General features: G+C 54.1%; 1 protein-coding gene and 1 pseudogene across 1 annotated transcript; both read left to right on the forward strand.

Moving 5' to 3' along the window:
* The first annotated feature begins 5,193 nt into the window (after nt 1-5,193).
* A4GALT (alpha 1,4-galactosyltransferase) lies at nt 5,194-8,852 on the forward strand. The gene is made up of 2 exons (XM_008587518.1): nt 5,194-5,315; nt 7,058-8,852. The coding sequence occupies exon 2, from the start codon at nt 7,103-7,105 to the stop codon at nt 8,162-8,164; it is 1,062 nt and encodes a 353-aa protein (XP_008585740.1). The 5' UTR covers nt 5,194-5,315; nt 7,058-7,102; the 3' UTR covers nt 8,165-8,852.
* Nucleotides 8,853-19,818: 10,966 nt separating this feature from the next.
* Nucleotides 19,819-20,399, forward strand: LOC103603042 (annotated as a pseudogene).
* The last annotated feature ends 213 nt before the right edge of the window (nt 20,400-20,612 follow it).

The raw sequence follows: 20,612 nt of genomic DNA on the forward strand, positions 1-20,612 counted from the left end.
GGGGGGGGTAGTCTTTGACTGTTTGGTGTGTTTTCCTTGCTTTTTTTTTTTTAATTTATGTTTAAAATTTTGGCAGCTGGCCTGTACAGGGATCGAACACTGGTCCTTGGTGTCGTCAGCACTGCACTCTAACCAGCTGAGCTAACTGGTCAGCCCCTGTATTTATACCTTTTATATAATGTTCCTAGTTCCCTTTTTCTTTAGACAGTATCTATTGTTATGAACAACAATAAGTTTAATTTGTTTCCTCTTCTTCCCCCCTCCCATTTCTCTTGTCACTACCCTATTTTAGCTGATACTGTATCTAGGGATCCTAAGACATATAGTTTTTCCATTCTCATGGCCCTGGAAGCTCTCAGTTAGGCAGGATTCATGATAGTTGCTCCTGCCTCCTCATGCAATGACATGAAAACCAGAAGAGGTGGCAGCAGCTTGGAAGGTAATTCTGGAGACAGCTGTGAAGTGCTCCTTTAAGAAATGCTACAGCACCCGTGCTCTTGATGGTACAGATGGGGAAACACAGGTGTCAATGACACTGAGTAATTCAGAAGAAAGTCTTCCCAAGTTATGATTTTAAAAATTTATTTAGTTGCTTTTAGGGACTCCAGTTATACATTAGTTGGACCTTCTTCACGTGTCTTCTATATCAATCTTTTTTTTTTTCTTGAATTCTTTTGTCTCTGATTATTTCTTTTTTTTTTTTTTAAAAAAGATGACCGGTAAGGGGATCTTAACCATTTGATCTTCGACAAAGGCATCAAGTCTATNTTTTTTTTTTTTTTTTTTTTTTTTTTTTTTTTTTTTTTTTTTTTTTTTTTTTGGTGGCCAGTGCAGGGATCCTTGACCTTGGTGTTTCTTACTGTATTTTGAATGGAACCTATCTGTTCTTCATCTCTAAAATGGTCTTTTCCTTCTGTTTCTTTCTCGAGATCTACCCATTCTCACACATGGTCCTTGTGTCTTGCCATCACTTGTCTGTTCATTTCTTCCCTGGTGCTTGTATTTCTGCTTTTTTGGTCTGTCTTTGTGGCTGTAATTAATTCATGCTGTATTTTTGGATTTGAACTTTTATTTGTTTAATAGCAATATTTTTATAGTGAGGTTTTTTTAGTATATATATAAGGAAGTATTTGTGTTCCCTCCCCCCCATTCCCCTTTTTTATTCCTTTACATTTTTTTTCATATTTGAATTAGCTGAATTTTCCTGGACCAGCAATTGACTGGAGGTTTTGGTGGAAATTTGGAGAGAGGCCAGGATAATTCTGCTGAAAGATTCGCTCTTCTGTTGCGATGGTAGTTGATTGTTCCTTTAAAATGTGGCCTTTCTCTGTATCCATTTCTTTTTTGCCTCTCAGAACCTACCCTGGTTCAAGAGGTCGCTTCCCTCCAGCCATGAGCCCTCTGGGTTCATTCAGCCACAGCTCCTGTCTTCTCCCAGCTTCCTTTTAGGAGGGGTGCAGTATTAGTCCATTTTGTGTTTCTATAATGGAATACCATGCTTTCTGGGATCTTCCACTGCCAGGCCCCCTCTGCACACCATTCCCCCCCACCTCACTGCCGTATCTGCTGGATTCAGGTGCTTTGGGCCACCCTTACATGTGGTTTGGAGTTTGTGGGGTCTCCCTGCCCCCTAGCTTCCCTAAAGCTGCTGCCTCATTCTTATTGGAAACAGAAATCTCCACCTCCCTAGGTTTTCTATTGGTAATGTCCATCCAAAGAGCAAGCCACTACTTACTTGATTTTTGGCTTCAAAACACCTTAAAGGTTTTGGAGAAAGAACATTTTGTAACCTCTGCTCTGAAAATAGCCCTTCTTACAATGATCATTTCCTTCTAATCATTGCCACTCTTATTTCTTAGGCAGAAATAATATATTTATGTTCTGAAAGATTGTGGGAGAGTGTGGGGGTGGGCAGGAAGTACAGGACAGCAGACCCTCCAAGCAGAGTGTGGAAGCTCTGGGTATTGATTTTTCATACCAAGGAGGGTCTGAGTTCTGAGACCAAAGAGCCCACCCTCCTCATTTTTATGGAAAAAGATGCTAAGTCCCAGGGAAGGGCAGAGATGGGTCCAAGGTCACATTGCCATTAGTGGCAGATCCTGAAGTTGTCAGGAGGGATCTGGATTTGAATTCTGTACTCCGTGCTGTTTCCTGGGCCTTCTTCCCCAGATACCTCAAGGTTCTTTGAGCCTTAGGTATTTGCTCAGGTGTTAACTTATCACATGAGATTGAGCAGCATGTGCCCTTGCATCCCCAAGGTTAGTGCATTTAGCTAGTCTTCTCCTCCCCATTGTGCAGAAGGAAATCTGAGGCCCAGAAAAGGAAAGTGACTTGCCTGAGGTCACACAGCATGCTGAAGACACTGCTGAGACGGGGCCAAGAACATTTTCATAGTTCAGCACTTTCAGAGTTTTCAAAACACTTTCTCATTGCTCCTTCTACACACAGTGCCTGAGACTGTAGGCTGGGCCACTCTGCCCGCAAGGTGTTCACAGTCTGGTGAGGCCAACACACACGCACGCACACGCACACACACAGCAGGGCAACATGCTCCAGGCCACGCACACGCACATGCACGCACACACACACACACATACAGCAGGGCAACATGCTCCAGGCCACGCACACGCACATGCACGCACACACACACACACATACAGCAGGGCAACATGCTCCAGGCCACGCACACGCACACGCACGCACACACACACACACACACACACACACAGCAGGGCAACATGCTCCAGGCCACGCACACGCACGCACACACACACACACACACATATACAGCAGGGCAACATGCTCCAGGCCACACACACACACACAGCAACTATGATGCAAAAAAAAATAAATACAGTAAAAATAAACCTCAAGAAATCAAAATGTACTAATACAGAAACACACCTAAACACACACACACACACACACACACAGACACACACACACATACAACAGGGCACCATGCTCCAGGCCACACACACAGACACACACACACATATAACAGGGCAACATGCTCCAGGCCACACACACACACACACACAGCAGGGCCACATGCTCCAGGCCATGCACACGCACACACACAGCAGGGCAACATGCTCCAGGCCACACACACACACACACACAGCAGGGCCACATGCTCCAGGCCATGCACACGCACACACACACACACACACAGCAGGGCAACATGCTCCAGGCCATGCACACGCACACACACACACACACACACAGCAGGGCAACATGCTCCAGCCACCCCCCCCACACACACACACACAGCAGGGCAACATGCTCCAGTCAATGCTGTAATGCAGGGGAGTGGGGATGCTGAGGCCAAAGACCACATCGTGGATGCACTCTCCAGCCCCAGGGACACTAGCTGAGGCCCTTTGGACAAGTCATTTAACTTTTCTGAAAGTTCAGTAGGGGAGCAGGGGATGGGATTGGCTGGCATGATACCTGTGCCCCTCACTGGGTGGTCAGGCTGAACCAGCCACTGGACCAGGGCCTTCTACTCCCCTGCCTCCTGTGACTGTGTAATGGCTCCTGACCCCATGTCACCCACTGTGTCCCCAGCCCCAAACCTCCCAGTCCCAATGAGTCCAGGTTTCTTCTTCCTGTCATGGGGGTACCAGTGCCAGCTGGGGGTGGAGAGTTGTCCCCTTGGCTGGGGGAGCACCTTCCTTGGGGTGGGGAGGATGCATCCTGGACAGCAGATGCCCATCCAGGTCCCTTCAATCTTGTCAGCCTGGCCTCTGACCCTGCATCTCTCTGTCTCCTTCCAAGATGGGAGAGATGGACCCTCTCACAGTGCCGTGCTCCACTCAGAGCAGTTGCTGCTCCCCCATGGGACCCCGCTCCCTCCTTAAGCACATCAGCCCCCAGTGACAGCAGAGCCAGCAAGGGGCATGTGCAGGTAAAGAGGACACGGGGGTCAGGCAGGCGCTGTCCTCCCTTGACAGCTGAGCAACCGAGGCCCCGAGGCAGGGCTGAAGCTGGGCTGCGGCCCACAAGAGTCCATGGACAGGAAGCCCGTGAGCATCGCAGCCGTGATGGCTGGTCACCTGTGCACTGGCTTGCGGGCCTGGTGTGAGGCCTGCCTTGGCCACTGATTCTTGGTGTGGTTTGGGGATGTCATTTCTCTCTCTGAGCCTCAGTTTCTCCACTCTAGAGAGGTTAGACCAGGTGGTCTCTAGTTTGAGACAGTATGTGGCTCCTAAACACAGTAAGTTCCAGAGACCTTCTTCCCTGTTTACTTAATCCTGTGTCCTATCCCGGCAAGCACATCACCAGCACTTGGTGGCAACTTCTAAGCTGTGGGAGTGGAGCGTCCGGCTCTGTCATGTGTGACTTCTTACTATTTGGACTAATGCCTCTGAGTGTCCACTGTTCACCAGGCATCTCACGAAAATCCCCTAATGGCTCTGCAAGAACGCCATGATGATCCCCGTGTTACAGAAGGGGAAACTGAGGGCAAGGCGTTGAATCACCTGACTGGCAGTTGCTGGTGGAGCTGAGACTCAAACACCAGGGTCCAAGCCTGGACCCTGATGTGCTGCCACACGAAGAAGTCTTAAAGTTTTGTTGTTGTCATAGAGTGACACAAATAAGTGAATGCACCTTCTTGGTAAAAATAAATCATACTTTATGGATCAAACTAAAATGCCCCTTGACCATCATCTTCAATCCTGATCTTGTCCCCAGAGGTGGGCCCTGCTCTCAGTTTGGGGGAGACCTGCCTCTCGTTTTTCTGTACATTCATTCCGTACCCGCACAGTAATTGTCACAGAGGGAGGCTCATGCGTGGGTGGGGCAGGAGCATGCTTTGGGCCTGAGGTCACATGGGTCTTGGTCTGTAGCCAACTTGGCCCCATGTGCAGTTTCTATTCCTGGGCCTCAGTCTCTGATACCAAATATGGCATAGCTCAAGTCTGGCACCCCGAGCTGTGGTCAGGCACAGGTTCAGGGTGCATAACCTGCCACAACAGGGCAGGGCTGTGTCTAATTCTTCCCTTTCCCAGGTGCCAGCGTGGGGCCTGACCCCGAAATTGTTCTTTGAGGGGCCAAGTGAGTGAATGCATCAGTGAACGAATGGGCCCCAGGCCCTGCCCACCCATGTACCCAGGGAGACAAGGCCTTGGAGAGCTGGTGACCCACCTCATTCTGCCTTCTCTCTTTTACAGGTGGACTTGCAGGTGCAGAGGGCACGTGGAAGGCCACCTTCGTGTTGGTGGAGACGGGTGGCTGCCGAGCCAAGGTGTATCTCCAGGAGACCCACGGGCTGTCCAGATCCCCATCTCCACAATGGACTGCCCAGGCTGGTCAGTGACCAGTCAGTGACATCACCATGGTTCCCTGCCCTTGATCCTGGGGAAGGCCTGGCCCAATTGCTCAAGCTCTGGGCTCTCAGCACCACCCTAAGGCTACGAGACCGCCACTCAATTTCCGTCTGTTCTGGGGAGGGGATTGATACCCAGGCTGTGCTGAATGCCTCCACCCTCTCGTGCCCAAACTTTCTGGCCCCTGAAGTGGAAATGATGCAGCTGCCCTCTGGGGTTGCTGAGGGCCAGCGGGTGTGAAGTTGGCACGGAGCAGTAAGAAGACACTGATGTTGGTGGCTGGGATTGCTGTTCTTAGTAAATACAGCGCAGGTCAATGTCACTGAGCTCTTCTGGTGCACTGGCTTTGTTGTGCCTCCTTTCCCGGGCAGGGTGGTACAGTGGTGAGAGCACAGACTCCAGCCAGTGGCCTGGGTTCTAACCCCTGCCCTACCAGGTACTGGCTATGGGACTGCACAAGTACTAAACTTCCCTGTGCCTCCATTTCCCCATCTGTAAGATGGAGGTGGTGATTGCCACCCCAAGAGATGGTTATAAGGGTTTAGTGAGTTAATATGTGTGCAGTGCTGAGAAAGTCACCTGGCATGTACGGATGGACAATCAATATTTGCTGAATGAACGAATGTGTGAATGAATGAACATAACCCATGAGTGGGTTCCAGTGTTTCTGTCCTGCAGGTGGGAAGGTTGAATCCGGAGAGTTCAGTGACTTGCCCCAGGTCTCACGGCTGGTTCAGGCAGAGTTGGGGTTCCATGCCCCCCAGGCATTCACTTAGCCCCATCCCCGGGTACAGGGCCCAAACCTGTCTTATTCCCCCAGTCACCTCCAGGGCACCCAGGAGTGTTCCTGGCTACTGGCAAGTGGACCTCACCAGGGGAGTGAGGGTCCAAGGGCAGTAGTACTAGTCAAGGTCATGGACTGTGGTGCAACCTCTTTGTCCCTGTCACTCCAGACCTGTGTCTGTGAGAAGCAAGCCCAGGGTTGGGTCTGGGGCAGCCAGGAGCCAGGAGACCACATCAAACCTGGGGCAAAGGGTTTTGGGACCCGGCAGACATACCCTCTTGCCTGGAGCCGAGCGTCCTGCTTGTAAGTGAACTAGTCACACCACTCATTGGCCAGGCCGTACTCAGGCCTGCAGAGCCTGTCTTCATGCGAAGAGTCTTCAGGCTGCTTGGAGGTTTGCCTCCCATGAGCCCCCGGCCTGGTTCATTGCAAACCTGGGGCAAAGGGTTTTGGGACCCGGCAGACATACCCTCTTGCCTGGAGCCGAGCGTTTGCCTCCCATGAGCCCCCGGCCTGGTTCATTCAGCTGAGGGGTGCATGAGCTGGGCCTCAAGTCATAGGCTGCCAGCATCAGCAGGCCCAGGGGGTCGGGCCTCGCCAGGCAGAAAGGCTTATGTGCCCTGTGGCAAAGCCGTCATTTTTTGATGGTCCTTGCACAGACCAGACCCTGGCCTGGCCCACGCTGGTTGCACACCATAGGTGGCACTGGCCCAGTCACCGGGGAGCTCACAGGTGTGTTAGAGAGTGAAGGGGACCCTGCCAGACCGCAGCCCATAGCCCACTGCTTCCACTTTACAGGTGAGCAGCCAGCAGGCTGGGACTCAAACCGAGGCCACTTTGGAAGCTGGCGTTGGTTCTGGCTGATATTCATGAGAAGTGTTTTTCTTGTGGGCCAGGGAAGCCAGTGGCCTGCCTGAATGGTGGTGCTCGTCTCTTGCAGACCAGCCAGTTCCGCTGGAGGTTCCTGGTGTGATCTGGGGTGACCATGTCCAAGCCCCCTGACTGTCTGCTGCGGCTCCTCCGGAGTACCCCGAGGCAGTGGGTCTGCACGCTGTTCATCATCGGCTTCAAGTTCACGTTTTTCATCTCTGTCATGATCTACTGGCACATCGTGGGCGAGCCCAAGGGCCAGGGGCAACTCTATAACCTGCCTGCGGACATCCCCTGTCCGCCCTCGGTCCCCTCCAGCCCGCCCTCCAGCACCCCTGCTCCGGACAACATCTTCTTCTTGGAGACTTCGGACCGGACCGACCCACACTTCCTGTTTATGTGCGCGGTGGAGTCGGCGGCCAGGACCCACCCTGAGTCCCGGGTGCTGGTCCTGATGAAGGGGCTGCCGGCCGGCAATGCCTCCCTGCCCCGGCACCTGGGCATCTCGCTTCTGAGCTGCTTCCCCAACGTGCAGATGCTCCCGCTGGACCTGGAGGAGCTGTTCCGGGACACGCCCCTGGCAGCCTGGCACGCGGCCCTGGGGCGGCGCTGGGAGCCCTACCTGCTGCCCGTGCTCTCCGACGCCTCCAGGATCGCGCTCATGTGGAAGTTCGGGGGCATCTACCTGGACACGGACTTCATCGTCCTCAAGAACCTGAGGCACCTGACCAATGTGCTGGGCGCCCAGTCCCGCTATGTCCTCAATGGCGCCTTCCTAGCCTTCGAGCCCCGGCACGAGTTCATGGCGCTGTGCATGCACGACTTCGTGGCCCACTACAACGGCTGGGTGTGGGGCCACCAGGGCCCGCAGCTGCTCACGCGGGTCTTCAAGAAGTGGTGCTCCATCCGCAGCCTGGGTGACAGCCATGCCTGTCGCGGCGTCACCGTGCTGCCCCGCGAGGCCTTCTACCCCATCCCTTGGCAGAACTGGAAGAAGTACTTTGAGGACATCAGCCCCGAGGAGCTGTCCCAGCTGCTCAATGCCACCTACGCCGTCCACGTGTGGAACAAGAAGAGCCAGGGCACGCACTTCGAGGCCACATCCAGGGCGCTGCTGGCCCAGCTGCACGCCCGCTATTGCCCCACGACACACGAGGCCATGAAGATGTACTTGTGACCGGCCCACCAGGTGGCCTCCCTCACGGTGTCCTGCTGCAGAGGGGTGCTGGGCTGCCCCTCCTGGGAGGGTGGAGGGGGCCCTGGGAGAGAAGGTGAGAGCCGCTGCAGCCAGGTTTGGGGCAGGCTGCCGAGTGGGTGCTGTGGGAGCACGTGCCGTGGGTCCTGGAACCGGCTCCCTTCATGCCGGGGTGAGGCCACTGCCCCGTCTGGGGTCTGGCTGATCAGTGGTGCAGAGTTGGCTGGAGTGAGCTTGACGAGCAGGGAGAGTGAACATCGAAGCACCTTGGGGGCTGCACGGGGAAGCCAGGCCGGCTGGGGTGGAGGTGCTGTGAGGGGGTCACCGAGAAGGAAGGAGGGAAGGGCTTCCAGACAGGAGAGGAGGCAGCTGGTGGGACAGCGGGTGCACATCTAGTCCCGGGAGCCCAGAGGTGGTGGCTTTCTCTTTTCTGGTTCTGGCTCTTTTTTCGAAGGGACTGAGCAGGGGCAGAGTCTGACAGAGCAGGCCCAGGCTGCCCACCCGTCCTTTCCTGTCTCTAGAAATGTTGCAAGCAGGCAGGTACCGGCTGCCACATCCATGGACGTGGGGGCAGGGAGATTCTTTTGGCTCAGAAGAGGCATTTTAAAGAAATATCCCTGCCCATGCTAAACACAGGAGAATAATAAACACAACAGAAGTGACCCTCTGACAGCTGGCGCTTTGTGGTGGACAAGACGCATCCACACGCACAGTCCTTTGTTCTACAGGTGGGGAAGCTGTGGGGGCCAACTGTGGGTGACTTCACTGAGGTCACACAGCCTGCCTACAATGGGAGCGTTCAAGGGAGACCTGGCCAACCCTTGGTTGATGAGGAGCCACTGGGGTCAGTGACAGGAGGAGCCTGCTTTTCCCACCTCACTTTTCAAGGCTCACAGACAGCCTGGGTTGGGTCCCACCAGCACTCCCATCCCCACCCCATAATAAGCCTGAGTCTGTTTTAACCTAAGTGGGGCCAAATGAGGACACTGAGGAGCCCACTATCAGGGCAGGGACCAGCTGCTGCCAGGCCTGGGAGGGGTCCCAGGGAGGGAGGGTTGGGGGCCTGTGGGGTTCCTCCAGCCTCGCCTGGATGCCTGGCCAAGATCTTGGGGAAGACCAGAGGTGCCCTGCTGGGCCGCCTCCTGGCTGGGCCAAAGGAAAATCTGCTCTCTCCAGGGCGGGGCCCCAGCTGGTTTGCATCGTGGAAGCCACTCTGAGAGCTGGGCGTTCCCACCAGACCGGAGAAGCCCTCCCCAGCAGGACTGGGAGTGACGCCAGGAACTCTGGGGCTCAGTGTGCTGCTTTTTGGCAGCTGAGCAGGGAGGCATTCTGTGACCCCTGGATTCTGCCTGCAGACCATCTTGGGTACCTAATAAGAAGGTGAGCTCCCTGGCTCTAGGAGTTTTCAAGAGCAGGGGATGTTTTTGCTGAAGACAATGGATTATAACTCACTTTATCCAATCACATCACTTTGCCTATCTTTTTTTTTTGGCAGCTGGCTGATACAGGAATTGAACCCTGGACCTTGGTGTAATCAGCACCACGCTCTAACCAACTGAGCTAATCGGCCAGCTCCCTTGCCTATCCTTTTAATTAATAAATTAATTGATTTTATTTATTTTTATTGTGACATAGTTGATTGTACATATCTGTGGAGTACACAGTTGAATATCAATACCTGTGTGCAGTATGTGATGCTCAAATCAGGATTGAAAATTTTTTTAGAATGAGCAGGTTTTACTTTAATGCAAACAATATATGTAACTATATATACCTGCGTAAGTGAGATGACTTCTTGGGGTCATTTGGCCATCATATAGCAAGTGCCTACTGTGAGCCAACATATGGAGATGAGACGGACATGTCACTCCGTCACCCTAAACTCCGTGGCTCCCTGTTGCCTGTGGAACGAAGCCTAACTCCAGCCCAGCACTCAGGGCCCTCCGTGATCTGGTCCCACCTCCTGTCCAGCTCCGAGCATTACCCTCCATCCACACTAAACTGTGCTCGTGGCTCCCCCCGCACTCTCACGGCAATGTGTTGTTACTCTCTACGCTCCTGCTTTGCTGCCTGCAATGAGTTTCGCAGCCATCTCCACCAACAAACTCCTGTTCCTCCCCATAATACAAATGTCCCCTCCAGGAAGCCTTCCCTGACTGCCCCCTCCTCCAGCCCCACAGCTCCCAGACATTGCCCGTGAACGATGGATTCTTGGCTTATCCCCCAAAGATCTTGAAGGGAAGACCTGTGTCAAATCCCTCTCAGTGTCATTCCTGGGGTTGGCCTCAGGCTCCTGCAGTGGGGGTCCCGAGAAGTTCCTATTGATCCATGCAGAAGAGACCAGCTCTGGACTCCCTCTCCCTGGGGAGCATCATTCAAGGATCCTTGGCCACCCTTGATACCTCCTAACCCAGCGGGCCAGACCAGGCCTGAGCAGCTGCAGCCAGCTCAGCAGGTCTTCAGGCTGGCCAAGTGTTTACAGGCCTCTTCAAAGGACCACAGTCTGGAAACAGGGTCCAGGAGGCAGCCTTGGCCCCAAACCCTCCTGACATCGGGCCAGGCAGGGCCCCGTCCAAGAACAGGAGAACTATCAGATGCTCCTGGTATCCTGGCTCTGAGAAACTGGGCAGTGGAGAGGCAGAAAAGGGAGGCAGAGGTGTTGGGGTGTTTTTTCCTCTTCCACGTTGTGTAAGGCCTCTCCATGCACCAGCCTGGATGACGGGTGGAGGGGGGCTCCACCTCACTGAGCCTGCCCTATGCCAGGCCTCTTAGTGCAGCTGCTGTAAACGGGTTGGGATCCAGCTGGCCAGAAATAACAGGAGCATCCTGGAGAATAAAGAGGCCAAGGGGATGGGCATGGGTGGGGCCGTGGTAGCAGGAGAAAGGCTGATTCATCTCCAGGCGGGAGGCTAGGAGGTGCCCTGTGCTGCCCTCCCCGCCCAGCCAGTGGAGGAGCCCAGGCTCCGCATGTCACGGGGCTGTGTTCTTGCATCTCTGGGCTGGAAGGAAACATCTTCATACCCAGGGCAGGGCTGGAGGCCCAAAGATCCCTTTCCCTGCCTCCCTGCCTCCAAGCCCTGGCCAGAGCTGTACCTGTTTCCTCTTTTACAAAGAGGTGGGTGGTTCCTTCTTCCTAGCACAGTTATGACGATCCAATGAGCCAGCCCGATTCCTGGCATTGAGCACGTTATATATAACAGTCTGGCCCGTTAGCTCAGTTAATGTGTGATGCTGATAACACAAAGGTCCAGGGTTCGATCCCTATATTGCCCAGCTGCCAAAAAAAACACAACAATCCACAGAGTGGTGTAATGATCACGACCCCACTGGCCCCGGGAGAAACAGGCCCAGCAAATAGGTGGCAGTGTTGGGATTTGAACCCAGGCCTTGGCTGTCCTGAGCTCAGAGCAGAGAGGAGGCTGGCTGGAGGAGCTGGGGAGGGATCCCACGCCAGATTGGGGTGGGGGCTACAACTGCACATCACCTCCCTGTGCCAATACCCACAGACCAGAGCCCAGTGTCTTCCTCCTGGGGCCTCCACGGCTGCCCGGGCTTCTGGCCCCCGCCCTCTGCCTGGGTCTACTTCCAGAGAGACCCTGCACCTTGACCTGCCCCATCCCAAGCTTGCAGTCGCCTGAGGCCCTGGCAGCCTGAGGCGGCCCCCCACTTCGGAACAGTTATTGGGCAACCAGGTTCTGGGAAAGGAGAAGGGAGGGAGATCTCAGTGGAAACCTGCCCTGGGGACATGTAATCGGATCCTCAGTACCCTGCGGTTTGTTCCTGGCATGTTTCTGTCTTGCTTCTGGCTGGTGTGTACAGATGTTTTTGTCCAGGACTGAGGAAGAAGATAAGGATTTATCTTTATTGGGGGCCACTGAGTGGCCCGGCAGGGACCCAAGCCAGGCAAGCTGTCAGTTAATTGATGAACCTTCCTGGCTGGCCAAGCACAGGCCACCAAGGAAGTCACTTTCCCACAGCTCTGGGTGGGGGAAATAATCCCCCCTTGCTGGTGTATCAATATTCAACTTCTTTAAACATTAAATTGGCATGTCCTCCATCTGAGTGCCTAACAGAGGCTTAGGATGAGTGAGTGACTTAACACTGCGTTCCTGGACATGTGTTTTCATGGTTTGCTTGTTCCTAAATCTCCGCTTGTCCTAACGTGGGCCAGCCCAGGACAAGGCTTACTGGGAATTCTGCTGTGACGTTGTGGATCGGGACTGGACACGGCTTTGGACCTGACAACTGGCCGTGGACTCAGGTGGGATCTGTGCTACTGTGGGGGGGGGGGGCTGGGAGGGGCATCTGCTTCCAGGGCAGGCACAGGAGCAACCAGGAGGAAACCGAGGTGCTGGGCAAGCCATGGGCTCGGGGGACAGCCGTGCACCCCAAACAGAAGACATCCTCACAGTCATCTGCGAACAACAGTCGGAACCCAGCCCCGGCCCCACCAACTTCTAGGAGAGAAACAAGATCAGAGGGGCCCTCTGGCTGCCACAAACAAGTCAGAGTGGCTGAAACCATGTGGGGACTTACTGTCCCACGTGATATATTGGTTAAGGGACTCCATAAGCTGCTGTAACAAAAAGACCCTCAAATAGACCAGCTTTCTGTGTGTCCCTCCCAAAGCTGCACGCTCGGTCGAGGAGGACTGTTCTTCGGTCAAGGGCATACGAGTAGCTGCGCTCTCCTGCTGGGACCTCCTAACACGCTCTCACAGGGCCCAGCTCAAATGAAGTAGACGACTGTTTCTCTCTCACACCACATTCCCAAAGTGAATGCCTCAAGGCCAGTGGGGCCACTCTGCTGTCCCCAAAACGTGGTTTGCAAAGTGCTCCAGTTGCTGCTATCTTCCAGCGAGTGAGCAGGGGGAAGACAGTCCTCGAGGCCAATGTCTTCAAGGCAAGAACCCAGCGTTGTACTCATCACTTCTGCTCACATCCCACAGGACTGGATTTAGTCACGTGGCCACATCCAGCTGCAAGGATGCTGGCAAGTGTTGCCTGTGGCTGGAAGGCCATATGTCCCACCAATCTCAATTTGTTCTATTACTAGAAGGATCACAGGAAGAATGGACATGAGAGGACAGTTAACAGCATCTGCCACACGAGTCTGGTGACAGGGTGCCTTTGGGGTTGGTTAATTCAGCAGCTCATAGACATTTTCATGTCTTCAAGGATCCCGTGTGTTGACATTTGGTCTCACGCTTGTCCCCTCATGGCCTCAAGATGACTGCCATTGCTCTGAGCATCACACCCTTATGCAAAAGGCAGAAAAGATACATTCCTCCCTTGTGTCTATGAAAACTTTCTCAGAAGCCCCTTTTTCCAGCTGACTTCACCTGACTTTCATTGGCCAAAATAACGTCACATGACCATTCCTACCCAGTTACTAACCATGGGAGTAGAATGACCGACCAGGACTGGCTTAGACCAAGTGAGAGTCACCCCCGGCCTGAGGAAGGCCCCATGTCCTCTACAGCTCAAGGCTACCTGAGGGCTGAACAAAACTGGGGTTTCATTAGCAAGAAAGAAGCAGGACAGGAATGGCTGTGGGTAAGGAGCCAACAGCATCCTCCATGGGAACTGGCACTTCCTGCCCACCTGCTCTGCCCCAAGCCCAGCAGTAGACACTTTCATGCCCATGATTTTATCCTTCTCACCCCTGTGAGGAAGACACCACCTGTACTTTACAGATGAGGAAACTGAGGCTCAGAGAGTTCGGGGGACTTGCCTGAGGCCGCACAACCAGCACCTTGCGGAGGTGCAGTTCCAGCCCAAATGCATCTCACTCTAAAGCCAGGACCCTTCTCACTGCAGGATACCCCAGTGGAAGCCTGGGGCAAGCCCTTCTCAGTTCTGAAACCAGCAAGTCTGCACTTTATGAAGTACTCCATGATGATGTGAGTGGCAGAGTATTTTTGTAGAGATGCAGTTTTATCCTATGCTGAAACTAGGTGCATATCTTAAAGTGCCCTAAGACTCTCTGCAAAGCCACCCTTTTATGCTGTCTTGCTAGATGCAGAGCAGTTTTTCTCTTTTGGCCCCTTGGTCATTCTGTGACTGGATGGTGCTCAGACCATCTGTCGTGAGTGTATCAGTTAGGATTCATTTCAGTTGCAAATAGTGACAATAAAGTAAGAGCAGCTTAACCAAGATAGAAGTTACTTTCTAGCTTGTGCAGAAGCCTAGAGGAGGCAGCCCAGGGCCAGTGTGGTAGCCCTGCAGTGTTGGGGAGCCAGGCTCCCATGGGCTGTGACTCCACCCCCAGCACGTGGCTTATGCCTCATGGCCCAAGAGGGCTGCTCAAGCACCAGCATCACGTTTGCATTCCAGCCAACGGGAAGAAGATAGAAGGATGGGAAAAGGTGCTCTACCTGTTAGAGGGAGTTCTCGAACGTGGCATGATGTATTTCCATTTCATATTATGGGCAAGAACCTAGTCATAGCACAACAACTTAGCTGCAAGCGAAGAGCTGACGTGAAGCCTACAGAGGCCTCAGGCAAAGCCATGGTGGCTCTGGAGCTGGGACGACCCTGAAAAGTTGTCCTGAGTTGAGGAGAGAAGCTGAGCCTTTATAGGCCACATTGATTAGTCACTGGATGTGCTGTCCTGGAAGACATGACCTTGAGTGAGGCAGTTACATTAGCCCAGGCAAACCCCAAAGAGGGCCAAGAGCTGAGGGCTTCGGTCCTGCACCTCTCCCAGCAGCCAGGGAATAAGATCTTCATTCCTGGAGGGGAATCTGGGCTTTTCATCACAGCATTCCCCCCAGTCCTCTATGATTCCGTGTGCATGGATTTCAAAGACAGGCAAAATAACTCATGGTGTTAGAAGTCACGGCCTTTTGGGCCCTGGTCAGTGTTTCTTGATCTGGTGCTGGTTACATGGGTGTGTTGCTTTGTGAAGATTCACTGATATCAGATCCCCCTACTGGCCAATTGCCAAAAAGAAAAGAAAAGAAACTTCACTGATCTTACATTAGGATTTGTGTGCTTTAATAACATTTAGATGAAATAGGAAGGCAGAGGCCGTGAGGGCTAGGGAGGGGTTGGAGAGGCCGGCCATGGAGCAGGCCTGGTTGTGGCAAGGCTGCTGGCAGCCGGCACCTGGCTGAGTGGCCGGAGAGCTGGGAGGGCGGGTACAGGAGAAGCTCAGCAGAGACTAAATGCCAGGGCCCCCCGGAGATGTGGTTCCTGGCCTGGACTGAAGAGTCGCCCTCAAGGCTATGGCAAGTGAAGCCTGGGAGAGGACGAGGGTGCCGAATGAGAAAACTGGAGACCCAGGGCCCATTGTGGGGGGCTGCCTGACCCCAGAGTGGGTCCTGGAGAAGGGGCTGGAGGTGGTGGGGAGAGAGAGGACCAGAGGCCAGCAGTGCCCAAGAAGTGAGCCAGGATGGGGGTGGGGTGTCCTTCCGCAGCTCGTGGCATCTCCTGCTGCTGATGGGGGTTCATAAGAGAATCCATGCTGGGGCCCTAGAGCCCCCCAGGTCAGCAGGGCCAGGGTCAAAGGTGGACAAAGGTAACGAGCAGGCCACAGCCAGCATTTACAGAAGGGGCTGGCAGTGATCAGGGAGGCCTTGCAGGGATCCCAGGGCCGGGGCCACGGGCAGTGACTGTGGGGGCTTGGCCAGGCCTCTCCCAGCCCTTCCCGCTCCCCAGAGCAGAAGGCAGGAAGGGGTCAAAGAGATCTGGGACAGAGACAGGGCTGACTGCACAGCGGACAGAGCTGGGCCTGGGAGCAGCGGCTGTGGGTCCGTCCTGCTCTGTGGGGCCCAGGGAGTTCTTGTTCCTCTCTGGCCTCGGTATCCTTTCTGGTGGGGCAGAAGACCCTGTTTGTCGCTGCCATCAGAGGAGCTGGGGTGTGGTCCCCCCTTGGCCCCAGCCCAGTGCAGGGCTGGACAGCTTGCTGAGAGGTGAATACATGAGAAGCTCCTGTCCCCAGAGGCCCAGGGGCCTGCCCTGCCCTCCCAGAATCCCCCGCAAACCTCAGCCTGGGCCTCCCAGACCCCTCTGATGTTGCCCTAGAGACCTCAGTGCCCCCCACAGTGTGCTGACGGGCTGGGAGAGGCCTCCTGACCAGCAGATGGGGAGGGGCCAGGCTGGGCCTTGGTACTTAGGGCCTCGGGGCCTCTGGGAAATTCACCTCGCACATTACCTTAGAAACTCTAGAAAGAGTTCACTGAGGCTGTGCAAACCACACTTGCTGAGACCCTTAGAAGTCCGCCCTGCAGTGCCACGGACAGAATGGTCTAGGGGCCCGCAGCCCTGGACCACAGCCTCCCCATGAGACTCGAGCAAGTTACATCCTCTCTGAGCCTCAGTTTCTTCATCAGCAGAGTGAGGGCAGGGAATCAGGGAGGCTTTAAGCCATATCTGGCCCTAAAATCCCCAAACAGAAGAGGGTCTTCAGGGGCCTTGGGGGCTAGAGCTGGAATGTGACCGCAGGTCCTTTGTGAGGCCTGGGTGGGACTGAGGGCTCTGACCTAGTGCTTGGGGGAAGGTACTGATGCAGGCTGCAGAGCCATGATAGGGCACCCATGCCAGGAGGCCACCTCTCGAATTTCAGAGGCAGGAGAGGCCCACATGATGTCCCCAAGTGGCAGGCATAGTCCAGTGGAAAGTGCCCACCACATGCCATCTCACCCAACCCCCTGAGGTCAGTACCCACAACTGTCATTTTGCTGAAGAGAAAATGAGAGATGTACTGGTCTATTTTATGTTGCTTATAACTGAATACCTGAAAGTGGGTAATTTATGAGAAAATGAAATTTATTTCTTTCAGTTGGGATGCTGGGAAGTCCAAGGTCCAGGGAGCGCATCTGGTGAGGGCCTTCTTGGTGAACTCTCTACAGGGTCCCGTGGCCACACAAGGGATCACAAGGCCAGGCCTGAGCAGAGAGCATGTTAATGTGCTCACTTGCTCTCCTTATAAAGCCCTCAGTCTAGGGCTGAGCCCGTGGCGCACTCGGGAGAGTGTGGTGCTGGGAGCGCTTACCCGCCATGGGTTCGGATACTATATAGGGATGGCCGGTGCGCTCACTGGCTGAGCGCAGTGTGGCCAGTCTCAAAAAGGACAAAAAAAAAAAAAAAAAGAAAGAAAGAAAAAAAAAGCCCTCAGTCTAGGGCTGAGCCCGCGGCGCACTCGGGAGAGTGTGGTGCTGGGAGCGCTTCCCCGCCATGGGTTCGGATCCTATATAGGGACGGCCGGTGCGCTCACTGGCTGAGCGCAGTGTGGCCAGTCTCAAGAAGGACAAAAAAAAAAAAAGAAAGAAAGAAAAAAAAAGCCCTCAGTCTAATCCCTGACAACCCACAGAAACATTAACTCATTACTCCATGAATGCATTAATCCATTCGTAAGGACACAGTCTTCACAATCCAATCACCTCTCAAAGGTCCCACCTTTCAAATACTATAGTTGGATCTCCCACCCTCTTAACACTGTTACGATGGGATCAAACTCTGATACGAGCTTGTGGGAAACATTCAAGCTACAGCAGGTGCCCAAAGAGGGCAACTGTATTCCCATAGTTACACAGCCGTGTCCAGGGTATTTCCAGCCCCTGCCATCTAAAATAGGTCAATCCTGAACACAGAAACACCCGTACCTCCAGCCTGGCCCAGTGGTCCTTTTCCATCCTCTGTCTACCCCGGGTCCTTCATGCACAGATCCCCTCTGACTCCACTGCAGGCTGTGAGAGTGTCAAAGACAGGACCAGGTTGTAGAATAGCTCCTTACACGGGTACGGGATTTTACGGCTCACGAAGCACTCCACACCTTCACCCACACAGCACTGTGAGGCAAATATCACCCCACTTTCCCCAGGAGAACGTGATGCCCTGGGAAGTTACAGGCCTTGCAGGAGCTAGGAGGAGGCAGGGCCGGGACGCAGGGCAGGTCTGTCTGACCCCGAGCCTAGGTATGAATGCTGCTCTGCCGTCCTTCGGGTAAACCCAGAAGGGCCGACTCACTAATGGGGGGACTGCAGGCATGGTCACGGAACCACCCTCCTTCTACCACCAGACACAACCCACTGTTAGGTCCATCCCATCAGGTAAACCACAGGGTGTTACAAGGCAAGACACTGACTCCCCAGTAGGGGAATCCAGGCGGCATGAGGCCCTGCGGGAATGAGGCCCCCTAGCCCGTTCCATGTTGGCACCATGCCTGGCCCAGCCTCCCTGGCTCCTCTCAGAGGCCTCAGCACTGACTACAGGTGCTGGAGCCAGCTAAGGCATCTGGATCCCGTAAGCCTGTCACGGGCAGCCTCAGCAGAACAGCCTGCACAGCCCCCAGAGACCACCCGCACCTGGCAGGGCTGATGCAACTCCCATCTCTCCCAACTCCTGCAGCAGCTCCCAGGCTGGAGAGTGGGAACCCTCCAGGAGAGTCTTCCTAAGTCTCCTGGGGCTGGACAGAGAGAAGCAAGAAAGCGAGAACCCCGTGCTAACTGGCTCACATGGGCGGCCCTGGGTCCCCTCCACGGCTGCTCGGTCCATGTCTGTAAGTGCCTCCGCCATCAGACTGTGAGCTCCTCCAGGGTAGGAACCACGTCAGATTCATCCATGAGCCCCAGCATCGCCCTGCCTGGGACCTGGCACAGAGGAAGCGTCAGGGGACTGTTTGCTGAATGGATGAGTGAGGGAGCAGATGAGTGAATGAATGAATGAATGAATGAAGCATAGTCTCCATGTGTCAGCAGGGTCTAATTAGGAAAGTCAAACCTCACCAATTATTTTATCATAAAGAATTTAACGTATAGGGAGTTGGTTAAACAGGCATTGATAAAGCCATGAAGGAAACCCTGGAGTCAGCAGAGATGGCCGTTCCCGTGAAGCAGCTCCTGCCCCTGGAGCTGGGAGACAGATGGGAGAGCCAGGAGGGGGACCCCAGTGCTGGAAGCTGCGCCTCTGAGGAGTCCATCCCGGCTCCTGCAGCCTCCCAGACCCCCTCTGCTACCTCCTATTGACACAGGACAACAGGGTGCCAGCTGGCAAAGCAGAAATGCGGTCTGCCGACCCCCCGTCCTGGCAGGGTGTGCTGGAGCTGAGACAGTGATGGAATAACCGTCCCAGCCCCCGCTTTAGCTCCTCAGCGTCCGTGCATGTGCAGCTCTGCTGCACACACGTGCACGTCCATCCCACAGCAGTGGCAGGCTCGTGCTCCTGCTTCACAAGATGAACCTTTCCTTCCTATAAAGACTCTCACTGTCCCCCCCCACCAAAGAGGGGGTACAGCGTCCTAGTGGTCATCGTACCCATCTCCGGGTGAGGTTATTTAGTCTTCAAAGTCCATCACTAGTTCACCTGCGTGTTCTGCAATTGAAAGCACACATTAAAGTTAACCACCCACCGGCCAGCTGCCAAAAATAAACGCACAAACAGAATCCCCCAAATAATAAAGGCAACCACCAGCATCAGTGCTAAAACAGCAAGGGGAAAGAGGCAGAGAGGAGAAAGCAGAGGGAGGTTAAAGAGGGGGTGGGGGGGAAGAGAAAAGCGAAGGAGAATGAAAAGAAAAAAAAAAGAAAGAAAAAGACGGGCCAGCTGGGGTGCTGGGGGCGGGGCGGGGGCAGGGTGGCCTCTGTGCCTCTTTGTGCCCTACGCTGCCTGGACATCATGCAGGCTGCCAGCAGCATGACGATCTGGACTTGGGATCACGTCTTTGACCACCCATGGGCAACTCTTACAACAGCTGCAATGCAGAGACACCCAGACCCTATGAACTCGAGTGTGCTTGGAGTGGGTGGGTAGACCAGACGTATAGATCCGTCTGGAAAGTTGCACGGCCATAGACTTCTCAGCACAGTGGAGCCTGCCTTCATCGTGAAGCCTCTCATTGGTGCTGCAAGAACCAAAACTGACGTGCAAGAACGTTCTGTTGTTGATCCTGTAGAGAAAACAATGGAACTTAAATCGACTAATGTTTCATTTACAAATATGGTCTCAGCAGATGAGAGACTTGTATACAAACTGCATCTTCAAGACCCACAAAAAACTATTCTGATTCAAGAAGTCAGAGTCATGTGAAAGGCATCAGCCTCAGCAGTAACCTTGAAGGACTGACGGCAAGTATGGTATCTGCAAATGCTAAGAAAGGCTGAGAAGCAATGGAATGGGTGACACATAAGTTAAATGCTGAGATTGAAGAATTGACAGCTCCAGCAAGAGGAAGTATAAAGACACCAACAGTGGCAGCAGCATTTGTAGAGAAATAGTGATGACAGGTGGCAGACGACATCCGGTCCCCTAGGTCTCTCCAAGCTGGCAATATATGTATTTTTTTTTTTTTTTTTTTTCTTTTCCGTGACCGGTAAGGGGATCGCAACCCTTGGTGTTGTGCCGCCCACACCACACTCAGCCAGTGAGCGCACCGGCCATTCCCATATAGGATCCGAACCCGCGGCGGGAGCGCCGCTGCGCACCCAGCG

This window comes from Galeopterus variegatus, unplaced genomic scaffold (genome assembly GCF_000696425.1).
Source record: "Galeopterus variegatus unplaced genomic scaffold, G_variegatus-3.0.2 Scaffold4410, whole genome shotgun sequence".
In the NCBI taxonomy this organism is placed as follows: Eukaryota; Metazoa; Chordata; class Mammalia; order Dermoptera; family Cynocephalidae; genus Galeopterus; species Galeopterus variegatus.

Bases quoted from the DNA above. Each gene is read 5' to 3' on its own strand.
- A4GALT (XM_008587518.1), top strand. From the start codon at position 7,103: ATGTCCAAGCCCCCTGACTGTCTGCTGCGGCTCCTCCGGAGTACCCCG.